The sequence below is a fragment of the Camarhynchus parvulus genome, chromosome 2, assembly GCF_901933205.1.
Source record: "Camarhynchus parvulus chromosome 2, STF_HiC, whole genome shotgun sequence".
Taxonomy (NCBI): Eukaryota; Metazoa; Chordata; class Aves; order Passeriformes; family Thraupidae; genus Camarhynchus; species Camarhynchus parvulus.
The window spans coordinates 67,288,068-67,310,964 of record NC_044572.1 but is presented as its reverse complement, the minus strand read 5'-3'; the positions used below and the strand labels follow the sequence as shown (position 1 = coordinate 67,310,964).

Genomic DNA, 22,897 nt, shown 5'->3' with positions numbered 1-22,897 from the left:
ACTTGCTGTTACCTCATTTGGAAAAGCCTCCTTGAAGTTTTGTTGCAACAGCCACCCCTAATGACATATTCATTTACAGCCCAGGCTGAAACCCTTGAGACACCAAATACAGCAAAGCAGAAAGCACTAAGGGGCAAATGGCAGAGGGACACATCTGCCAGAAAATGTGATCCTTCCTTGCTTCTGATGCCTTCTTCAGCACAGAATGGCTAATGCTCCTAACTGTTTCAAGGAGCTACTGACCAGCCAGGCTGATAAAACTTACATTTTTCCATGTGGAAGTTTACACTCAGCATTTGCTTTATTGGATGTGACACACTGCCACACTGAGTTGCTCACGAGAAAGTAAGTCCTTCTCCTGTCCTTCAGACAGCCCTCATCTGCGCAGAACACCAGGTGCTCACAGCTCTGGATGTATTATATAACTACTGTTACTATTTATGATAAGGCCCCAACCTCATTGGATTAGCCATTAAATACATGCAACAAAAATAATGACAATTCTTTATGACAGATAATTACAGTATTTTAAATGCATTGGCCAACACTCAGCAGCCTTTATTTTTAGGAAAGGTTACTGCATACATCAAATGCTGTGTTCTACCCTAAGCTCTTACATCAGAAAGACAAAGTCTCACTCCACTTCTGAATCGCCTCTGCTGGCAGCCTAAAGGTTATTTTCAATGCACAGTCTACTTTGGAATTTAATACTGCAGACAGAACCTGCCACTTGTAGTTTAGTCAGCAGAATGAACAACAGCAAATCACTTGTGAAAACACAATCTTGTTCTCCATCAGGAGAGTTAAATGAAAGCCTAAGGAGTAACACTGCTCTAGAGACTCACACAGGTGTAACCTGGAGAGCCATGCCACCTGAAGACGAGTAAAATGTCTATTACACTTCCTGCACCCTCAGATGCCAGAAATTAAGCTGAAACGACAGCTCTGGGCTTTTGGCATCTGTTCCAATGTTGCACATCTCCAAAGCTGGCCTACATGCCAAGATGAAAAAGGTACTTGGAAAAGCTGGCCAAAGCAGCATCACTGCTAACAAGTTCTGTGAAAGGACAAGTTCTGATTCAGCTGGGTTTCTGTTTAAATTTACAACCCTTTTTCAAAGTCACTCCTACAACACCTTTTTCTTTGTTCCTCCTCCTTTTCAACCCCCAAAACCTTATGGATATTCACTCTCCTACTGAAATACAAAACCAGTATAGCTCTGAATTTACTGTTTCCCAATTTCAGTCTGAAGCTTTCTTTTGTTTACTGAAAGACAGGTATTAAAACATCCATCCTATGTTTTACATTCCTTCACCTGCATCTGTGTCTCTTTCTAAGTCAAGAGCTCTGAATTTTAATATATGTTAAGGATTTCCATTGTCTTCCTTAATCATATGCTTCCTGGTAGGTTACTATTATTAGGTATTTGAAGTTTTCAAACCACTTGTGAAGGCAACATGAACATAACAAAAGGATTTGAACTACCTCAAGGAAAATAAAATACCTAAAAATATCACCCCAAAGAGCTTTGAAATTTTAAAAAAATTAAAATGAAAACCACCAACAAACACAGGAAAATGCCGCCAGTGGCTTCTGAACCCTGCGTCAGCTGATTTGAATTCAGTTTGTGGCTTTGCCACAAGCTTCGAGCATAATTTTGGTAATTGCAGGTAAGGAACCAAACAAGTGAGAACTCATGACGTGGAAAAGCAATTAAAAACTGACTACCAGTACTGCAACAGGCTAGGAGCAAGAGAAATGCAAGAGGCTCATGCCAAACATTTTCTACATTCTAGCTGCCAATCCAAGGATTTAGAATTGTATAGGTAGTTCATGGATATCATGCAGCGACTTGATAAACTGTTTTACCAGGACATTTCTCCATTGTTTGATTATGCCACTCACTCCCACTCTTCTACTGTGAATGAAGCATTGGAAAACTTGACTGTGTCTACACTTGCTTTAAGTATAGCTAAATGGCCAGAGAGGTAAGAAAAATTCTCTGTGTGTAATGTCAGCTCTATCCTGGCTGGAAAATGATGTCCAACTGTAATAAATAAAAATACATGGCACGAGTGAAAGTCCCAGCAAACTCCAAGGGCAATCCAGATGAGAGATTTCCAAGGGCAACTCTCTTATCTAAGAACTGTACTGAATTTTATGGTATAAAAATTTGTATTTTTGTAGACAAATGGGTATTTGCCATTGTGAAGCTGCAAAAAAAAAAAAAGAGAAAATTCAAAGAGCTTCTAAAGAAAAGCAGCAAAATAATCTGTGATTTTAGAACTTCCTTGCAGTGACAAGCTTGATAAGAATGAACCATATTAGAACTCCAAGAGAATTGTCTGCCAGCAGGAAGACATGACTTGCCAATACTAAACCCATTCGTGAACAGTAGTGTGGTGCTGCCCCTTGTGTTCAAAGGGCTTTTCCAGCTATTCTTTCCTCTTGGCCTCAGAACTGCTGCCTACATAATGAATCACATTACACACCATTTTGCAACTTTCTTACATATTCATAAAATGTAGACATAAACACAACCTGTAGCCCAAAACGAATACTAATAAAAGTTTTCAAAATGAATCTTCTCCTGTAAAGGGCATCCAGCCTACAGTGCTCTGCTCTATAATCACAACTTGTTCAGATACCCAGAACATTTCTTAAAGTTCGGTAAGTTCCTTCACACAGTCAATTCCAATGTCACAAACTCACAACTGTGTAAATTGGTACCAGTCCTCCAAATACTCAACAAAATGCTTTCAGTCCAGAAGTAATACACCTTGACAATTACTAATATAGGAATATTTGCTGCTCAAAGGCTGAGCAGTCAATTCAAACCAGGCACAGTAAACTAGGGTAGTACTTCTACCTTTCATTTTTTATAGCACCTATAATTGAAGTTGCTTGTCTTGCTAATATTTATTAAACATGCTTTAATATTTATGTTATTTTGATTAACAGAAAGTTTCCTTATGGCTTTATGGTCGTTAATTCTAATAATATGAGTGCTGTATCAGTACACTGATTCCATTTAATTTCCACTTCCATTCAAGTGTTACCTAAATTCAAAATTTTGCCAAGATAAGATACTGCTAATGAACACCTCAAGAAGGCACAGTACTTGGCTATACACACCTGCACTAGCAGCTTGGCTTGCTGAAAAATAAAAGATCCAGAAGATTTGTTCTTATTTTGCACAAGTTTCAGCACAAGACCATACTAAAAATTTTGACTATGGAAAAACATAAGAATATGAGACCAAAATCTTACACTAAGTATGATGTGGGCTTTTATCAAGACATAGTCATGAAGCATTTCATTAAGAGAAATGGAGCTAAAGTTACTACAAGCAATGCATATTTCAAGGATTAGAATGTACTTTACAACACGCTGCAAACATGAAAAATGCTGCAAGTACTCAGCATTTATCATTATCAGCGGAACCTTTCTAACTGAGGTTTCCTGCATCAACACCACATTCCTTCATGAAGGGAAGCATAAGAGAGGTCAAGCCTAAGGAAAAACAGCTCAGACCCAAAAGAAAAGTTTATCTGTTCCCTTAAAAAACACAGATGAGCAGCCAGCTGTAAAGGAGGCAGCTTCACAAGTCCTGACCGTCTGAACACCCAAGGTGCATCTCTTGTCTCCCTGATCCAGGATTCAAATCCTGGTGCAAACCAGGATTCTCATCAGTTTGGATTATTTAGAGAGACAAACAAAAGCTGTGAAATATTAAAACCCTTTTATTGAAGAGTACTGTAGTTGTGTGATATTAAAACCAGTAAAATTGATAACAAAGGCTCAGAGCTGCCAAGAAAAACTGAGTAATCCTTCTTAGCTGGACAACAAGATGACTGGCAGTTTCCAGCTGCAATATAAAATTGAGGAGAAAGCACTACAGAAGAATGAGATATCCTGTAAGTGAAAACAAGGCTTTAATCAGAGCACACACATCTACTATTGCTTTTGAACTTCACTGTTAGGTTTTCAGTTCAAAACCCGAGAGACAGAATGGCATAAAGAAAACTTCAAAACACTCAGTATTTGCCAATCTTCAAAGTGGCTTTCACAAATCTTAAATTTCAGCAGCAGTACATTTCAGTATAAATTACCCTACCACTAACATACTAACATTAATAGTAATAGTACTAGATACTAATAGTACTAGAAACTAATACTAGTACTAGAATACTAATAGTAATAGAAACTCACAAATGAAATCATATTAGCATAGCTGGGAAATGGCTGTTATGATAATCCCCAAACACCTTCCGGACTTCACCTCAAAACTTTTTAAAACTTTCTATTTCACACTTATTTGTGACAATGCATTTCTTACAACGCCCTTCTCTACAGGAAAGACAAAACAACTACTGTGTAAACAACAAAATTTTGTTGTTTACACAGTAAACACACACCCACAAAAATCTTTGCCAGCAGTGTTGAAAATGAGTTGTCCCTTTGGTTAGCCAGGCTATTATAAAATCAAACCCAATAATAAGCAGAGGAGGACTAAGCTGGAGATTAATGTTCCTCCACGCTTTTCAGCATTATAAAGCTACTTTTATAACACTCCAGCAAACTGTACAGCGACTGACATGAACAAAATGACAGTAATCTGTCACTACTTCACATTTCCCACTAGGCTGATTCAAATAGTTATTTATGAACCTTACACTTCAATGGTCACTTTGATGACTAAACCATAAATTAGAATGCAAAGTGAATATACATTTGATTTTAGAGTAACAACAAATTGTCAGCAAAGAGGGATATTATTTAATTTCTACTGACACACTAGAAAAAAGTCAGCAATACCAAGATGAACCACATCATAGTAAATCCCAAACTTAGCAAAAAATTGTATGCTAGATCTCATGTTTACTTCAGTGCTTCTGCATTTAAAAGTAAAAGCGCTTTATATTATGCTTGGTTAGTTTTAAATATAAAGTCTTAATAATGTGAGATGACTTCATTACTTAGGTCTTCAATTAAACAAAGAGGGAAATTGAACTTTTTCGACAGAGCATGATGAAATTTGACACCAAATAAATATTAATATGAACTTAGATGCTCAGGTTGTTAACAGTCCTGATGAAAAACTTTTAAGACAGTGTTGCTGTTTTTACAACATTTATCTCTTGCTTTACAGATAGGAGTGAGATGACACTGAAACATAAGTTCTGCAAAGCACAAGAGTTTGCAACTTTTTAGGGAAAAAAAAAGGTCTTTAACACCCAAACAATCAACTCTTGCAGGGATGCATGTCAAAAAATTATCTTGATAAAATAATTTTCTCCTATCTGATTATTTTTTGTTAAAAAGTTCCATTGCCTATTATGTTACTGCATAATAACATTTATTATCCATTACTCTTGAAAACATGTAAGACAAACCCTTCCAAAAGTGAATGCAGCATGATTGTACTTTCTCTGGAAAATGTCTAGAAGTGCAACATTAAAGAGATATTTCAACATAAGGTTCACTGTCTTAGCAGTGTTAAAAATGGAAAGCTGTGTCAGTGTCTTTAATATTCCTTGCTTTTCAAGTATATTTTCCCCGAAATTCTTACATGGAATGACAGTGATCCAATTTAAAACCAACTTCAGCAATTTGGGTTTTAATGTTGGAGAAGGCCCTTATAGCTAATGCTTGAAACAAACATGCAAAACCCTCCAGACTTAACAACTGAGGCCATTCTGAATTATTCCGGTATGTCCCAGTGATACAGTAATAAATGCATAACAGAAAGATACTGTCTGATGCTGAGGGAAAATGTTTAGGCTAAAAGAAAACTTAAAAAAAGTTGCAAGGCAAGACCCCTACCCTAGACAGAAGTCCAGCCTGTGAAGTCTGTTTTAGAGAAATAATATCTTTTTTTTAGGATCTACAGAAACAAGGTAATCTGGGTTTACATAGGACTTAGAGAGAAAAAAGGAGTTTTATTTTAAAATCTGTCCCAGACCTATTAGGACTCAGATCAGTAGAATAATGTTTTGCTGAGAAAAAAAGTTGGAAAGTTTTATTTAGCAAGACTTTATCTTAAGCAAGAATTAGAAGAGCTGAAAATGCCAATTATCACCTACAGATCTGAGAAAAAACACCCCAGCATTCAAATGTAATTGCATTGGAACAATCCAATCCAAATTGCTTCTTTAAGAAACACTTAAATAAAAAATTAGCAGTGTTTGGGTTAAAAAAAGATAGCAAAACTATGGTAGCACAAAACAACACCCTGGGAGATGAAAATTAAAAAAAAAAATAACTCGCACCTAAGCATCCATACTTAATTGTCAAATCAAAGGGCCCAGCTCCCTATCAAAATAAGAACCCATCTAACTGACCTGCTGGTTGTTTTAAGAGCCATATTAAAGCAAATAATGGAGGAGCGGGTGCACATGTTCATTCAGTGTTTAATAAAAGTACTACTGAGCTCTTTCTTCCAATTTTTAGTGGTCACTTTAGATAGACAGCAGGTATGAATGAGAAATTTAAAAAGTATCTGAAGTTTCAACCAAGTCTACTTCATTTCTTAGCAACATGGTACCTAGTGGAAGGAACAGAGATGCTATAAATGCTACTCAGACAAGGTTGAAGAAAAATATTGCTAGTGACTCAAATTTTCCAAAGGAGAATCTATCACCGTTTGGACACATTTAGTCAGCATTTACTTAATTCACTTCAGGAATTTCTTGTTCTGTTACTATTCTAACACTGTATCTGGAGATGCGAAAAAACAAACACAGAAAAAGTGAGACTATTTTGAGTCAGTGTCAAAGTCACCCCTCTGAACCTATGATGAAAGACAAACAAATTCAGACAAAAACTGATGTTCATCTAGAAATGTTTTTAGCAAGGAAATATTTTTTTTTATCTCTAGTGGCATAAGACAGCTAAATGAGTAGTGAACAACTTCCATAAAAAATTAGAGAAATTAACATACCTGCCGTTGAATAACCTGTAGGTTTGCTTTGGCTTTATTCAGTAGTTCTTCTATTTTTTCAGAGTCTGTTATGTTCTTGTTTTCTCTAAAGGCATCTTTTATCCTTCTGATGGCGTATGTTCTAAACACAAACAATAAGAGGAATGTATTCATAGATGTGCCATGAATTATGTCATTTCAACATTCTTTAAAACATGCTGATACAAAAAATAAAATGCACAGCTCCCATATATATATATATAGATAAGTTTTAGACACATATCATTTTATTCAGGGTTTTGTTTTGCCCGAGTTGAAGTAGCGATCAGATCCTGTAATTTAAAAAAAAAGTGGTTCTATTAGATGTTACTGTAGAAAAATGTCATATTTCAAGTATCAGTCCAGTCCTAACTGCTTGTTTGTGCTGAAGCCATACTGCTGGATGCCCAGCATGGAATACCGCAAAACTCAAGAATGTTACAAAAAGGCTAAGGACCAGAAAATCATTCATTATTTTGAATCAGCGTGACTATTCTTAACCTGCATATCCAAAAGGTCATTGTCACAATACACATTTCTACTAGATGCAGTGTTGTAGTCTAGTAGTCAACAAATGTAGATTGATGGACCAATTAACACAAAAAGGGCTCCTTTCTGTCACCCTTTTCCTCTCCTGACAAAGTGTATTTCACCCCTCAGTCCAACACCTCCTCATCCATTTCCCCGCTAAGAAGCAATAACAGAACATGATTTCTGCAAGCTGGAAGAGGTTATGGTCTCTGCTTGCAGAGAGGAAGGTCCAAAGCTGCAGCTTTCCCCAAATCCTGCCTTTTCTTTCCAACACAGTAAAGAACTTTCACACTGTCTGTAGTGTACTGTCCTGCCTTCCCTCCCCCCGCAATCAGGGCCAAATTCCACGTTAAAATAAAATTTTCAGACAGAGCAGTGGATACTTCCATTACAAGGGTCCTTGGGAAAAACTGGAGAAATGCAGTAAACTGATCTTGCTCATTTATCTTCCTCGTATTCCTCTGTGCCACCACGTCACATCAGTATCACTTTTGCTACAGAGAGTAAAACCCTGTGCGTGGCACTGGAAGGAGACAAAAGGCTGCAAAATTCCCCCACAATTAGTTTAATATTTCAACAACTCTTTCCAATCTTGTATAGAAGTGGAACATGAGATACAAAATTGTTTGAAACACTACCACAGAAAATCCAAGGACAAGACTGAAAAATAAAATTACTGAGGGAGAAGACTGAGGAGAGAGGAAGAAGAGGAAAGATGAATAGCCAGTGGCACTCCATTCCATTAGATGGTGCTATCCAGCCCCTAATGCAGCTTTCACCAGCCAAGAAACGTGTTTTGTCTTTGAGCTCATAAATAATACATTTCAATCACAGGACTCAGGATGGCTGTGGAGTGCCACTCTGCCACCGAACTCCGGCAGATGGTGCCTGCTTTTAATTAGGGCCTGCTCACCTCTAATGTGACACTGGGGTGCGTCAGGGAGTGAGCCAGTGTGTGTTTGGATGTGTGAAGTTAATAGAATGTATTAAATATGGAAGCTCAATCTCATCTGCAGCTGTTGTCCTAGCAAGACATGAAGGGGAAGCTGATTATTTCTTCTAGAAAAGAAACAACCCCCAATCATTAATATATAGTATAATTCTGTTGCTTGATAATGGAGAGATTTCAAATCACCCCATATACATATGTAGGGTTAAACTGTGCAAAACATGTAATATTTTTTGAAAGAAAGGACAGGTTTCCAGGAGATACAACAACAAACATATATATTTAGCTTAAAAGAAAAAACAACAACAACAACATGTATCTATTAGTGGTACAAGTCTTTCAAAATGCAATATAAATGAGTAAATGCTACCTACATAAAAAAGATAGATGGGACAAAACCAAATGTTTTTCAGTATTAACACCTACAGACTGGAGGTGGTTTTTTGTTTTGTTTTGTTTTGTACATATGGTGTGTTAATTGTTCCATTTTCTCTCTCTTCCTCTAATTATACCCGACAATTGTTGAGAAAGAAATGTACATAGAAAACAGACCAATTTTTATCTATAATCATAAAGTTGCACTGTTTTTGCCTTCTATTTTTTTACCTTCTAAGTTTTTTAATCTTTATGAGCTTTAACACCTAAAGGAAGTTACTTTACATAGGCTTTAACACAATCTTAATTCTACAGCTAAATCCATATCTCTAAACACACTTCAAAGACTAGCTCTATAGCCTGGCACTACTCTTTACCAAAGTTACACTGAGATTTAATGTATCACTTAAAAGAAGCATGAGCTCAATTCAAAGCTCAAAACCAATACTATAATGACTGTTAAATATTCTTTCTTCCCCATTGAGAGGTGTCAGGGAAATATTTTACCAACATTCGAATTCTCTAAAATTAAGTGAAAAGTGTTAAGCCAAGATATAAACATACAGGAAGGCTTTTTTTTTTTGGTATGTGTGTGTTTTTTTCTTTTAAACAACAGCTTTTTCTATGCAACAACAGTTGTGAGCAGTGTCAATTCAGCACCTCGACACTCTCTACATTTCAACAGTTTCTGAACTGAGAATGCATTAAAAGCTAGAACTACCATAAGAAATGCAATATTGCTTCTAGTTTATGAAAAATTAAGCCCTTCTGAAAGCATAGTAGTGTGTGTAAGCAACACATGCTTGAGAATAACCTGTTCATTCAGACTTGTATCTGTTGGGGTTTATTTACAGAGCACTGCTCCAGAGATCTTCTGGCTGATGAAGACTGGTCTGCTGATCAGCTGTTCTAATGGAGTGTATTTTCAGCTCAAGGAGCATAACACACCAAACCCAAACCTGTGACATTTGAAGGCACACCTAGAAATGCCAGTGGCTGAGAATGCATGGCTGTCTTCATAAAACTTTACATTATCCTAAAAGCAGCACTATCTGCAGACAGTGTGAGAGCTGAAAAGAATACTGGCAAGTGAAGTGATGGCTGTACCTTATGGATGATTATTTACCCAGAGGGGCACAAAGGAACTACAACAAGTTTAAGCCAATGTGAAGAAGAGACATAGCAATTTCACTGCCCTGGCAGACACAAACCCTCCCTCTGTCCCCTTTAGACCAGCACAGTCAGTCTGATATTTGGCCCCAGCTGAGCCAGTCCAACCTGGGAAATAGAAGGCCACCTACTACAAGAGTTAACTTCATTTTTAGTTGTTTTGGGCTTTTTTTGCAAATTAGTGAGCTTCATCAGCTATCCATGGAACTGGAGCAACATCACTGAGGAGGGGGAAATACAGCAGTACTGATTTTGATGGACGGAGTTTACAATTGATCCCATTAGAAAGGGCAAGCAAGTCACACAAACAAAGAGGACCTTTCAGTGAGAAGGTACCAAGCTAACTCTCCAGAGAAACAGAATAGGAAAGCAGTTTTGGATACAGTACACTCAAAGAGCTCCCACAGAACTGTGGGAAAAGCCTAGTTCCTAATGCCGTAGTATTCATTAAGAAAGATCATTTAAATTAAGTCTTAAACTACATTTCACCATTCATTATTTTTCTCACCCATTTTTTGAAAGCAGATATTGAAAAATGGCTGAAAGACACAACAAGGTATTTTGCTTTTATCATCCAAGTACACTGAAATTTGAACAGAGAACATCTTTCGCTCTATCTTCTGCAAAGACTCCTCCAGTGACTTGTGACAGCAGGACCCAAGCAAGAGTGTACAGCTGAATATATTCACTCAGAGCTCTCATACATATGCACACTCAGAACACCTCTTGTGATCCCTACTTACGCACATCTGTCACACAATTAATTCCCAATTAAACCAAAATGATGTCCTCAATGGGCAGTAGACTTGGTGTGATGGCTGCATGGTGACACAAGGTAACAGATGCACATCAGCAGAAGGCAGGAATGGTTGGGTGTTAATATGAGAACCAGGCCAGGGCCAAAACATTACCACAGGCTCTCAGGCACTGGGCACTGCCTGCTAATGTTATGAGACTACAACGCTGCCAAATAATAGTAAAAACTAAAGAGAAAGCAGTCTTTGGCCCAATACTCTACCTTCAAAGAGTTCCTCTTTTTTCTTTTCTGAAGCACAATCAAAAGCCTAACGTGTCTTCATGAAAATGAAGTCTACAAAAAGTAAATATGAAACAATGACTATTCATGAAAAATGAAATCACAATCCAGGTATTTCAGAAAATGATAACTGCTTGGGGACTTATATATTTTATTTCAAAATGTTTACTTATGTCACGCCTGACCAAAAAACCAAAAAATCTTCGTGCTCCGCTAAATGAAAAGAAGCTGAAACGTCACACAAGCATACTTGCTTAAGTACACAGTTCCAAGCTTTCAAAATAAACCTGGCCAAGCAATGTTTTTCTCAGCACCACTTTGCATTCACCAGTATCACAAAATGCTAAAACTTTAATTCACCTTTCCAAGACATCATTACAAACATGTTGACATCTCGGCTTTGTACCTGTCAACAAGTGCAACATATTAACAGGTCACATCATAGTCACAGGCACCACACTGCGGAGCACAATGGCTATCACATTATTATTGTTGGCCATTGAGCACACACATGAAGACAGAAGAGGACAGACAGTTGTGGTACACAATCTGTGCAAGCAAAACAGATCACAAGGGAAGGGGCCACCAGGTTAGAATATTCATATTCAAGGCTTTTGAAAAAGGTCTAGAATAAAATGCATTTTTCCTTATTAGCTTCAGTTATATTCAATAAATTAAGGTGAGCGAGAAGTAGCCAAGCTCCAGGAAGCCCACTGGGGTTAACAGCTCTGGAATGAAGAATATGATGCTTTTATTTAAAGACACAATGTGCAAAAGTGAGATGCTCACTTGCAATACAGTAGCATTACATCAAGTGAGGGACCCTTTTCATAAAATGTCTGTTTGCTTTAACTGAACTATATTTTCTTACCACTGCTGTCTTGCAACTAACATCTATTAACTTATGGTAGCAACAGGATGAATTTTCAGAATTTCCCATTATAACTAGCAAAATGTGCACTAGATGAGATCTGCCCAAATAAATTTTCAGCATTACATATCATTTAAAAAGGGAAAGCTTTTTAATCATCTGCAGAAAAATAATTTTAGCTCACGGTAAAGTTTTATTAGCATTAGTGAAGATGTCTTCATGTACAAAATTACTTCTGAGGGAATGCTTATTTAGATGCATATATGTGCACACGTATATTTCCATATATGTGTGTATGTATGTATTTACAATATTTTTTCCTCTATAAATGTCTTAAAAGACACCAATTAAAGTGAAGCAAAACCTGCATGTAATTACCATCTAACACTAAAAAATAAACACTTGACAACAGGTGTGTGTTTGAGACTGAGAGGTAAGTAACTCACAGGGAAGTAGTTGTGACTGGTCTAATTAAACCCAAGACCAACAGAGGGATGTGAACACAACATTTTATCAACAAGTTGTTTCTCAAACTCCATCACTAGACACACTTTCAGCACTGCCACTTCAAGTTACAGCACAACAACAACAACTATATCTGCCTGCTTTCTAAAATTCAAAGCAAAGCTTATTCTTGCAACCAGGATTTCTTTGGGGGAGTCAGGGTGGTGGCTGGATGCTGGGAAAGGAGGAAACAAGAGTAAGGAAGAACAAAGATTAGACTGTTGGTAAACTGGTAAAAAAAGAGTATTATTTTCTTGAATTTTCTAATGAAGCACAGTTACTAGACAGTCTTCACAAAAAAGCCTACAGAAAGAAACCTACCAGCCACTACTTGGTTTTTCTGCTAACATACAAAACAAGAATTCCAATGCAATTGCTAAGAAGTATGTCTGGAATAGAACAGCACTACAGATAATTTATGAGAAAGGATTAACCCAAAAGAACACAAAATAGGAATAAAGACTGATGAACTTTAGAAAATACATTTGAGAGAGGGTGACTATAACCCAGTGCACATAATACAGGCTGTATGATCAGATACAAGGATTTGTAGCTTATTTCTAAAGCAATTTTGCATCCCAGATATCAAAACGTCTAATAAAAACTTGAACCCTTTCCAGGAGTTTCCTTTCATTTTCTTTTTTCAACCTAAACCCAAAAGAGCCTCCTCAGATTTTTAGAAAGACTTGTGGATGTTTTTAGAAAAGGAGAATTTCTTTTTTCTGACTATATCTTCTCATCAGTTTCTGTCTGTTCCCATTTCAAAGCAGAGAGCAGGGATGACCACCTGATCAACAGGATCACAGAATCATTCACATTGGAAATGTGTCTAGGTGGTCTCTAGTCTCAGCTCCTGCTGAAAGCAGGGTCAGTGATGGCATCAGATCAGATTTTTCACAACTTTGTCCAGTCAAGTCTTGAAAAACAGGATATTGACCAGACCACCCTTGCCTGGAAAACAAACTCAATTGCTTGATTGCCTTTGTGGGGAAAAAGCTTTCCTTAAAGCCAGTCTGAAAAGCCTCTCTTCCTGCACTTTGCTGTCAGTTTTTCTCCTGTCAGGCCCCTCTGGATACCTTGAGGTACTGGCTGCTTTCAGGGTCCCTCAATGTTGTTTCTTCTTCAGGTGGAACCAGACCAGCTACCTCAGCCTTTGCTCACAGCACAAGTGCTTCAGCCCCCTTGGTAGCTCCTGCTGAGCTGCCTACAGATTGTCTGTGCCTTTCCTGCTGAGGGGCTGAGGAGGGCAAGACTGGATGCAGAAGTCCAGATGTGATCACTCTCCTATCAATCTGCTGGCTGAATAACTCTTGATACATGTCAGGATGCTGCCAGGGCACACAGCTCTGTTCACAAAGACTTTCTTCTTCCCAGAACACTATCGGTGCTATTCATAGTTAACTATGATTATTTTTGCAATTCACTGAAACATACATTTTTGTAGCTATATTTCTAAAATACAAACAGTTATTGGCTTAATTCTAAGTGTAAGGAATCTCTGCAGAAGGGAGTGCTTTTCAGGAGGTCAGGGTTAAAAGAAAAAAGTAAAGATGTCCAAATGAAAGCATTCTTTTAATCTTAATTGGAGTTCCAATTTCAATGTTATGTCGCAGAAGAGGCTAAAAAAGAGGGTTATCAGTGAAGGACCCAACTGCTCAAGTTGTTCACTTAACGAGGCACCAGGCAAAGACGTGCTGCAGGAACTATAACCTGAATTTGTTACAGATGAAAAGTGTCCTGATGGCCTGAAATGAGTAACATAGCTCTCTGCTGAGCTTTCACTGCCAAGCCCTTGCCAGCTACTCTACAACCAGGACACCGGGGTAGCTCAGCAGTCCAATTACCAGGCAGGGAATGCCTTGAAATGACAAGTTCAAAACCTGACAAGGCTGGCTTTTCTCTTCTTCCTTCTGAGACAGATACATATCACTCCGTTTGCTGTGCTGCTGTTTCTGAACAGTTCATAAAAAAAGGCCTGGCCTGCTGTGTATAGCCACTACAATATTTTTCTGGAAAGATTAGTTTTAGTACAGTGCTGTGACCGATATTTCTCTTTTCAGCACGGCTAGAGGTTCTCCCTGCACTGGTATGGCCTCACCTTGAATATCGTGTGCAGTTTTAGTCACCACAAGAAAGATGTTAAACTATTAGAGAACATCCAAAGGAGGCCAACAAAAATGGTGAAGGGCCTTGAGGGGAAGCTGTATGAGGAGTGCCTGAGGTCACTTGGTCTGTTCAGCCTGGAAAAGAGGAGACTGAGGTGAGGCTTCATTGCAGTTACAACTTCCTTGTGAAGGGAAGAGGAGGGGCAGGCACTGATCTCTTCTCTGTGGTGACCAGTGACAGGACCCAAGGGAATGGCCTGGAGTTGTCAGGGGAGATTTGGTTGGATATTAGAAAAATGTTTTTCCCCTAGAGGGTGTTTGGACACTGGAACAAGCTCCCCAGGGCAGTGGTCACAGAACTAAACCTGAAAGAGCTTAAGGAGTGTTTGGACAATGCTCTTCAGCACATGGTGTGAGTCTTGGGGATGATCCTGTGCAGAGCCAGTAGATGGACTCAATGATACCTGTGGGCCCATGCCAATTCTCCAGATTCTGTGATCCTGTGACTTGGGTACCCTACACAGGGCTAAACATATTGCACCTCTTGGTGATTTCATTTAGGGAAGCACTGGGTGCTAATCAGCCTTTCTGGATGCAAGTATTTCACACTTGACAGTGGAAAATTATTTGCCTTTGATGAAGCAATAGTTGCTAAGGTTATTTTAATTAAGCAGCAGGACATAAAGTCTTGGGATATTCTAATTACTTGGACTGCATTATGGTTGGTCTGGATGATGATAAGATTATGATAGGACATTTCTGAAGCACAGCATTATTTCTGTGTATAGTAAAAGTATAGTATATATATCTAGTAAGTATAGTAAATATCTAGTTACAGGACACATATTATTTTAATATGGAAATGATGCCAGTTCCTTAGAAGAGAAAAGGGATCAAGTATCAGAAATATATTAACAATATACAGTTTTAAAATAAATTAGATATTTTGACTTACAAAAGACTTAGAGAAACAGTTCTCTGAAGGTCATCTGAGGTAAACGTTTTTTGGCCATTTTGACAGACTAGTAATTTTCAGTATACTGAACAAACTCCTAACAAAGTTTTACTTTGCAAAAGTGATCCTTGGATTGTAGCAATTAAAACAGTTAATTTTGCCCCTTGATTTTTGCTCAAGTAAAACCTAAGATCTCAAGTAAACCTGAGATTTCTGTGACAGAAGGATGTCAACATCATAGGACCAAGTGAAAGAAATTGTATTGAAATTAGATAGGGTCCAGTTATCTCACAACTAAAGCAACAATAAACCACAAATATAATTTATTAAACAACCCACATGAAGTAACACACCACCTGCTCTGTTTATATAAAGCATACTAAAAGTTACAGGATTTAAACTAGATAAGTTACTATCCAAAATTTATTCTCTCATCCATTTCTATCAGCTTTACAGCTTATCCAAAAATCTTTGCTCCTTATGACTCAGTCAGTAATGACAAACATCCCCCACTGGACTTGCTGCTGCCATTTGGCTCAGTGACCCTCCCTCATTTATAGGAAAGCACTGCATGTTTAGTTTAGCAAATTCACATCAGTTTTGACAACAATGATGGATATTTGAAATTACTTAGCAGCACATAAAATTCTAATATATGCAAAGCCTATTAGTCAAATCTAGAGACTAAAAAAGTAAATTTGGAATTTGTAATAAAATCAGCATCCTACTTTGTGCAGACAACAGAGTGCTGAATATTGTTTTCAGACATTTGGGATTATAAATACATGCCTTTGGACAATGCATGTAATGTTTGAGGAAGCTCAGATCCAGACTACTCTGATTATTACCAAAGGCTCAGAAAAAAAGAAATGTGGGTTATTTTTGACACTATGAACACTAGCTAAGGTAGAGAAAGTCAAGAGAACTAGATATTACCTTCTGTATTCTTTCTATTTAATTAGTTACAGGATATGGAAGTCTTCACAGACTTTAGAGATGATTATATCAGGACTAAAGAAAAAGAGGCTAAAATCCCCATCCTGAGTTGAACAGTAACCCAGAAATGCAAAGGAAACAAACTCTGGGTGTCACTTCATCCCCCACAGGAAACCAGATGCAGCTTCTCACATGAAGAAAGAGCAGTAGGACCCCCAGTGAACAGAGGCAAGGATTGAAGGAAAAAGAATACTCCGCTGGGTAAAGCTGAATGACTGATGCACCATGCAGTGAGGTAGATTTGAGGTTTTCAGGCAGGCATAGCAGATCTTCATCCCCATCAATAATGCAGCACCCCTGTGCTGTCATAATGCACCAGAACTGCCCACTCCGACTTTCTGCACTCCACAGCTCTCACCTCCCAGGTGCTACCAGCACAAGGGAGCACTTAAAAAAGCCACACCCTTGGCAGGCAAATTATGGAAAAATATGTCCACAGCTCTTTATCTTTGGGGCATGATGGTGATCAGATAAGACATACCCAAGACCTCCACTAGCTCTGGTAAAGTAAATTCAGCTTCTCAGGAGCCATAGATCCTATGCATTTCTCTGAAGTCCAGAAGTAAAACAGGAATTAAAGCAATACTAAAACCTAAGTGAAGTAACACAATGTTACTTCAACGAAGTAGCTGTTTTCAAAGCTACTTCACATAAAAGAAAGCAAGAAAAAAAAAAGGCTTACATGCTTTTTCCTACTATTTTTCCTACAGTTACTCTAAAAAAAAAGTAGAATAGATTATCTATCTGCCAAACATGAAGCAAAGAATAGCTACTAGCCAAAATGTTTACTCTGGGCTATGTATGAGCTCCACCTCTAAAACTGTGGTGCATACACTCCTACTGTCCAAACTGTAGATCCCAGCATATGATGTAATACTTTGATCTGACAAGATATACTTTAATATCAGACAGAAAAATGAGATTAAATTTAAAACTCAAGGTATTCTAGTCCAGTGAACAGAAGTCATTCAATAAACCTGCTGACAGATCTTTTGTGCACTTAAGCAGTTTAACTACTGTAACAATAAAGGTGATCAGAAGTATTCAGGAAGACAGAGAGCAGTCAATTTTCCTTTTTAAAGAAGAGAAGCATTGACAAACCTTTTAATCTAGCCAAGCCCAAGTACGTTACATATAGACATTAAAATTTACAGGTGAGGCTACGCTAAGGTCAATAATTTTTAAAGTGTCTTCCAGTCAACCCCTTAACACATTCCATTTAATAAGTCTAGGTTCAGACTGGTGTATTTAAATATAAAAAAATATTCTGCATTTCAAGCCAAAAATGGGCTACAAAAACCCCCAGCTAATACTCAATAGCTAATTAAAAGCTACAGAGAAATAGTCACTCACATGAGTGATGGTAGCACTTTCTGTCCTCTGTTGGCAAGCAAGGAAAAAGAAAACAGAGTAAACACCACCTCCTTTTCCTCCCATAAGCACATGGCTGCTGGCTGCAAGAATTTCTTCTCAGATAACATTTACTCTAAATATGGAATTAACATCTGGCTTAAAACTCAGTAACTCAGACAAGTCCTGGCTACAGTTACTGCAGGAGATATTAGGAGAGGTAAAGAGGTATTAGGAGAGATTTACTTATTCTAAGGTTTTCAGCATAACATCTTATGACCAGGGCAGATTACCTTCCCTTTCACATGAGACATGACCTTCCACTCACAGAGCAGCAGAAAAAGTTCCCAATCTAGGAACACAAATTACCAACACAAGTTGCAGAAGCATGAGGTTCCCAGCTAATGGTAGCAATAACTTGCACTGATGGAGAATTCCTCCTGTTTCAACAACTTGTTGGGAAATAAAAGCCCAGAACCATGCCTTAAAGCCCCTGCAGGTTAGTAAGCATTGCCACTAGCTCAGAGAACAAGGAGTTTTGTACAGATATATGTACAGTATACTTTTATGTCCAACCCTGGACTGCTGTAACTTATAGAACTATCTTCAAGCCATGCTGCCTTGGCTTTTGGAAGTGACTGTGAGAGTGCCACCAGCAGTTTGATAAATATTCGTATTTCCATGCAAAATCTGCAAATAATGGGCAGCAATTTTGGGTATAAATTATGAACTGAAAATAATAAATTATATGTAGTAAAAAATACACTCAATTGCTCTGGAAATCAAGAAGCCTATTTAGTGTTCTACATGAAATGCATTGCTTATTATTGTTGTGTAAACAAAACACTTGAGCATTTATTTTCATCCTGTAAATTAGTCAGATCAGGGAAAAAACCATTCTGAGTGAGACATCTAATTTATTTTGGCCAATGATAAACTACTTAGATCAATGAATCAATGTTCTTCCCTTCAAAACTAGTTTACACATGAAGACCATTAATTTGAAAACCTATTTGCTAACTTATTGTACTAGAAAAATGCTGTGATATTTTAGATGAGTCAAAGATGTTTTCTGAAACTTAGTATTAGGTAGGTTTCATGGCAACACAATACAGTTCAATTTGACATTGTCAGTATAATTCAAACTATAAGCTTCAAGGACTGCGTTATGCATTTCATTTGAGCTGTACTGACTTTAAAACATTTTCCTGAGAAGGAGGCAGTCTGATGTTATTTAAATAAATAAAACCACGGAATATATTTGGATGGATGGGTGGATGGATGAATGAATTATTGTTTCACAAAGAATTCTATTAGTGATTCAATCCGAAACGTTATGAAAATTGATGGTTTGTACCTGGCCCCTTCCACTTCTAGTTCCCCTGTTTTTAACTGTGACTAACAATGCAAATAAATGATGGCTCTGAACCACACCCCCACCCCGGCCACATTTGGCTCTTTCATTGCTATTCTAACAAAGTCTGCAGAAATTTAACATTCACACAATGTGTAATCCTCACAAGATAAACCAATTTTCTCCAACACCGAGGCTCTGTGGAAATCTGCACACACATTTCTCCCTCCTGCTTAGGCAAACAATAAATGGATGTTTGCATCTCTGTGTGACTACCAGTGAGTATTGTGATAATCTGTATGTTTGTTGGGGAAACATATAATGCCTGTAAATAAACACTACCAAGCAACAATGCCATGTGTTTCCTGCAAGCAAATCCTAGTTAGCAGAAATCACACCCTGTGCAAGACAGAGATAGAGACAACTCTGTAAAGACTGTACTTTTGGGAAACAATGAATTATTTTCATAAGTACCAAAAGTCACAGAAGTTTAATTATAAAAGCTTTGCTACCATAAAGAACTAGTGATTACTAACAATATACTAGAATAAATTACAGTCTCAGAAAAATATTTTAACTTTTTTTTCAGACACGCACTTTCTCTGGCAATAAAAATAAGACAATATTACTTTTAAACAAGGTAATCATTTGGAAACAGGTCTTTAATGGTTCCAGACCAGGATATGCCAGACAAGCAGACTCAGAAGGACTGTCAAGACCTGTTGATGGACATTATTTTCTAATAAGACTAACATACCTATCATATACTCTCTAGTCTCCACAGTGGATTCACAGCTTGCTTTAAACAGGGATTTTGCAAGAGTTATCGGGATTGAGCAGAAGTGAATTCTAGACTTCTTGATACCAATACATTCATATATGCACAAACAAACATAATAATTACTTTGTGCATAAGCTTCCTTAGAAACTATAATGAGATTTAACCAATTGCTATTTATTTAAAAAGTTAAAAGAAAAAAGAGAAGTATCTAAGCCACAGCTTTTCCCAAGACTTTGTAACAAACATGATGCTGACAAACGTGTAAGTACTGGACTGAGTCCTGAGTCACTGAATACCATTCCCAGCACAGGACCTTCAAATTTTCCTGAAGAATGCTTTAAGGATTTATTTCAGGCAGGAAATTCTGTTCAGGAAGAAACCAACTGAACTCAACTGAATTCTTTTATCATATTAAATGTTCAGTTGCTTTGTATCCTTAGAAGAATGTTAGAATTTTATATGGAGAGCAGGTAAAAAAGGAATAGACTAGACTAGACTAGACTAGAATGTAGAAAAAAAAGGTAAGGGAAAAAGGCCATATAGCATATTGCCACCTAGGCAGAATATTGTCTGGATGACTTGTGGCATCTTCATTCTTGAGAAAAAACTGTATCAAGAAGAATCCCCAAGAATATTTCTCACTAAGGACACTTTTGTACTGAGTTTTGTGCAAAACAGTCTAGGAACGACTGGTTTAAGTATTCACAAACACAAGAAAACAACCAAGAAAGTCTCCTCTGATCCCCACATTTTTTTTTTTTGAAAAGTAGAGAACTATGTATAATCTAGGACTTTGTTGGTGAGGGAACCCAAAACTCATGGGAAGAGCTTTATTGAAGAGGTAGTTCAGAGAGCATCCTTGCCATCCACTACTGCAGCAAGTGGTTCTAAACATTGCCTTGTCAACTGCAGTTTCCTCTTTTCTTTTTTAAATTACCTTAATTTTCTTTTAATCCACAATGCTTATCTTCTAAAGACCACTTAAAATTACAATAGCCTGTGTCTACTGTATCTTGAATCATCTGGATGTTAGCAGGTCAGCATCTTTTCATCATGGGCAGCATAGAGATGAAAACAGAGGAAATAAGTGTTAAAGCCACATCCAGGAGTAAGGAAAGGAGGAGGTTAGCTGGAACAGCATTTAAATCCATTTTTAATGTTAGAGCTACATTACAAAGTGCTTTTCATTTACCAGAAATCATAAGCATATGGGTATGGGTATGAGCCACTGCCAGAGGCAGTAGTTTTTCTATTACTCTCATTAGTTCTCTAACAAACACGACTGGTAATTAAATCTTATGTAAAAAGAAATATATCCCTGCTTTTCTGTGCTACACAAAGAATAACAAGCGGCCACAGCAGATTTACTCATTTTGGGTGCCTTTACTAAAAAAAATAACCAAAACAGTAGATCAGTCTTTTAAGGAAGCCTCCATCCATTTGTCTTCCAAATATTAAATTTCAATTTTTCAGAACTCTGTATGCTCTGTATGTGCTCCAAACCCTCCCTCCAAGTTATTACTGTTGAAAATTCTGCTCTGCAAAAAAAACAAAAAGGAAAAATACAAAAGCAACCAAGAAAATTACATCAGACCTGATGCACAGATATCATTAACTGTTTAGGAAGAGTGTAATTTTACAAGGGTAAAGTGAATGTATTTGGAAAATTACAATCACTGTTGAACTATTAAACCAAAGATAACAACTCCTAATGAACAAGATCAATGGAATTTTGATGCTACGATTTTTAGTTGAGTAATGTTACCATTAAGAAATCAAAGAATTTGATAAAACTGTTTCCATTCATTTTAAAACTTGAGAGAAATATGTTCTGAGGGTAACTAATGGCTATGTTTTGACATTTTTGAAATAGAGTGCTTTGGTTGTCTTTCCAAAATATTTTACACATATACCGTGCTGAAGTCAAATGGAAATACTTCAATATTGTCCGACCCCAATCCAAAACTATGTTCTTATACCTCAAGATTTTCCAAAAATGGCATATATTTCCATTAAAAAACTCTTATATCATGCTCTTAAAATACTGACATCTCTAGTCAAGCATACATGATAAGACAATATATGAAAAAGAGCTTAAAATAATATAATGGCAAAACAATATGTGGTCACTGAAATAATAGCCAAAATTGAATTCCTCCCAAAAAGAGGTACTAGTAAGGCCAATCACAAATCTGTGAGATTGCTCCCCAAAATGATGTGAAAATGTGCAATGCCTGTTTGGCTCTGACTCTGGGTCATGCAGCTCCAGGCCAAAACAAGTGTCTGCACCAGGGTACGATGGAAACCACCCTGGACTCTGGAGTACTGGAGCTGCTCGAAGCCCTGACTTTTTCATACTTTCCAAGTAGATGACAGAGAACACCACACACTCAGTAAACAGGAAATTAACTCAAAAAATCCTAAGGTTTATTATCACTCTGAATACAGTCAGCAATTACATACAGAGAAGAAAAAATAAATTATCTCCCTTCTTTGCACAGCTGAGGAAAACCAGATACCGTAAACTGCAATTCTGTCACTGTACACCTACAAAGAGGTAGGACATCTCTGCCGGACAGAACTGACAATTTTATTTTTTTCCTGCATTTCTTATCAACAAACTACCGTTTTGGTCAGAAAACCATGCCTCTCTTTTCTCATTACTGTCTTGTTTAATCACTCTTTAGACATTTCTCCTCCCTAACACACAGAAACATAAACAATCTGCTGGCACACCTTGTCAATCACAAACTTCATTAGGATATCCAGTGAGAAAAAGTCTTATTCAGCTTGGATAGCTGTCACATGTAAAATTTTAACATGGCTGCTAAAATACCTAAGTGATGAAAGTGCAAAAAGAAACACTGACAGGATTCTATAGACCAGGGACTAAAAGCAAAGTAAGATTTTTCCATTAATGTGACCAAATCAGGTATGCTGGGAATAAGAGAAAGAAACT

General features: G+C 37.4%; 1 protein-coding gene across 1 annotated transcript in view; it reads right to left on the bottom strand.

Moving 5' to 3' along the window:
- LYRM4 (LYR motif containing 4) overlaps positions 1-22,897 on the bottom strand; it is an 85,254-nt gene that overhangs the window by 57,268 nt on the left and 5,089 nt on the right. The window contains exon 2 of the mRNA XM_030943369.1: positions 6,944-7,064. Coding sequence (XP_030799229.1) covers positions 6,944-7,064 — 121 coding nt within the window. The remainder of the gene's footprint in view (positions 1-6,943; positions 7,065-22,897) is intronic.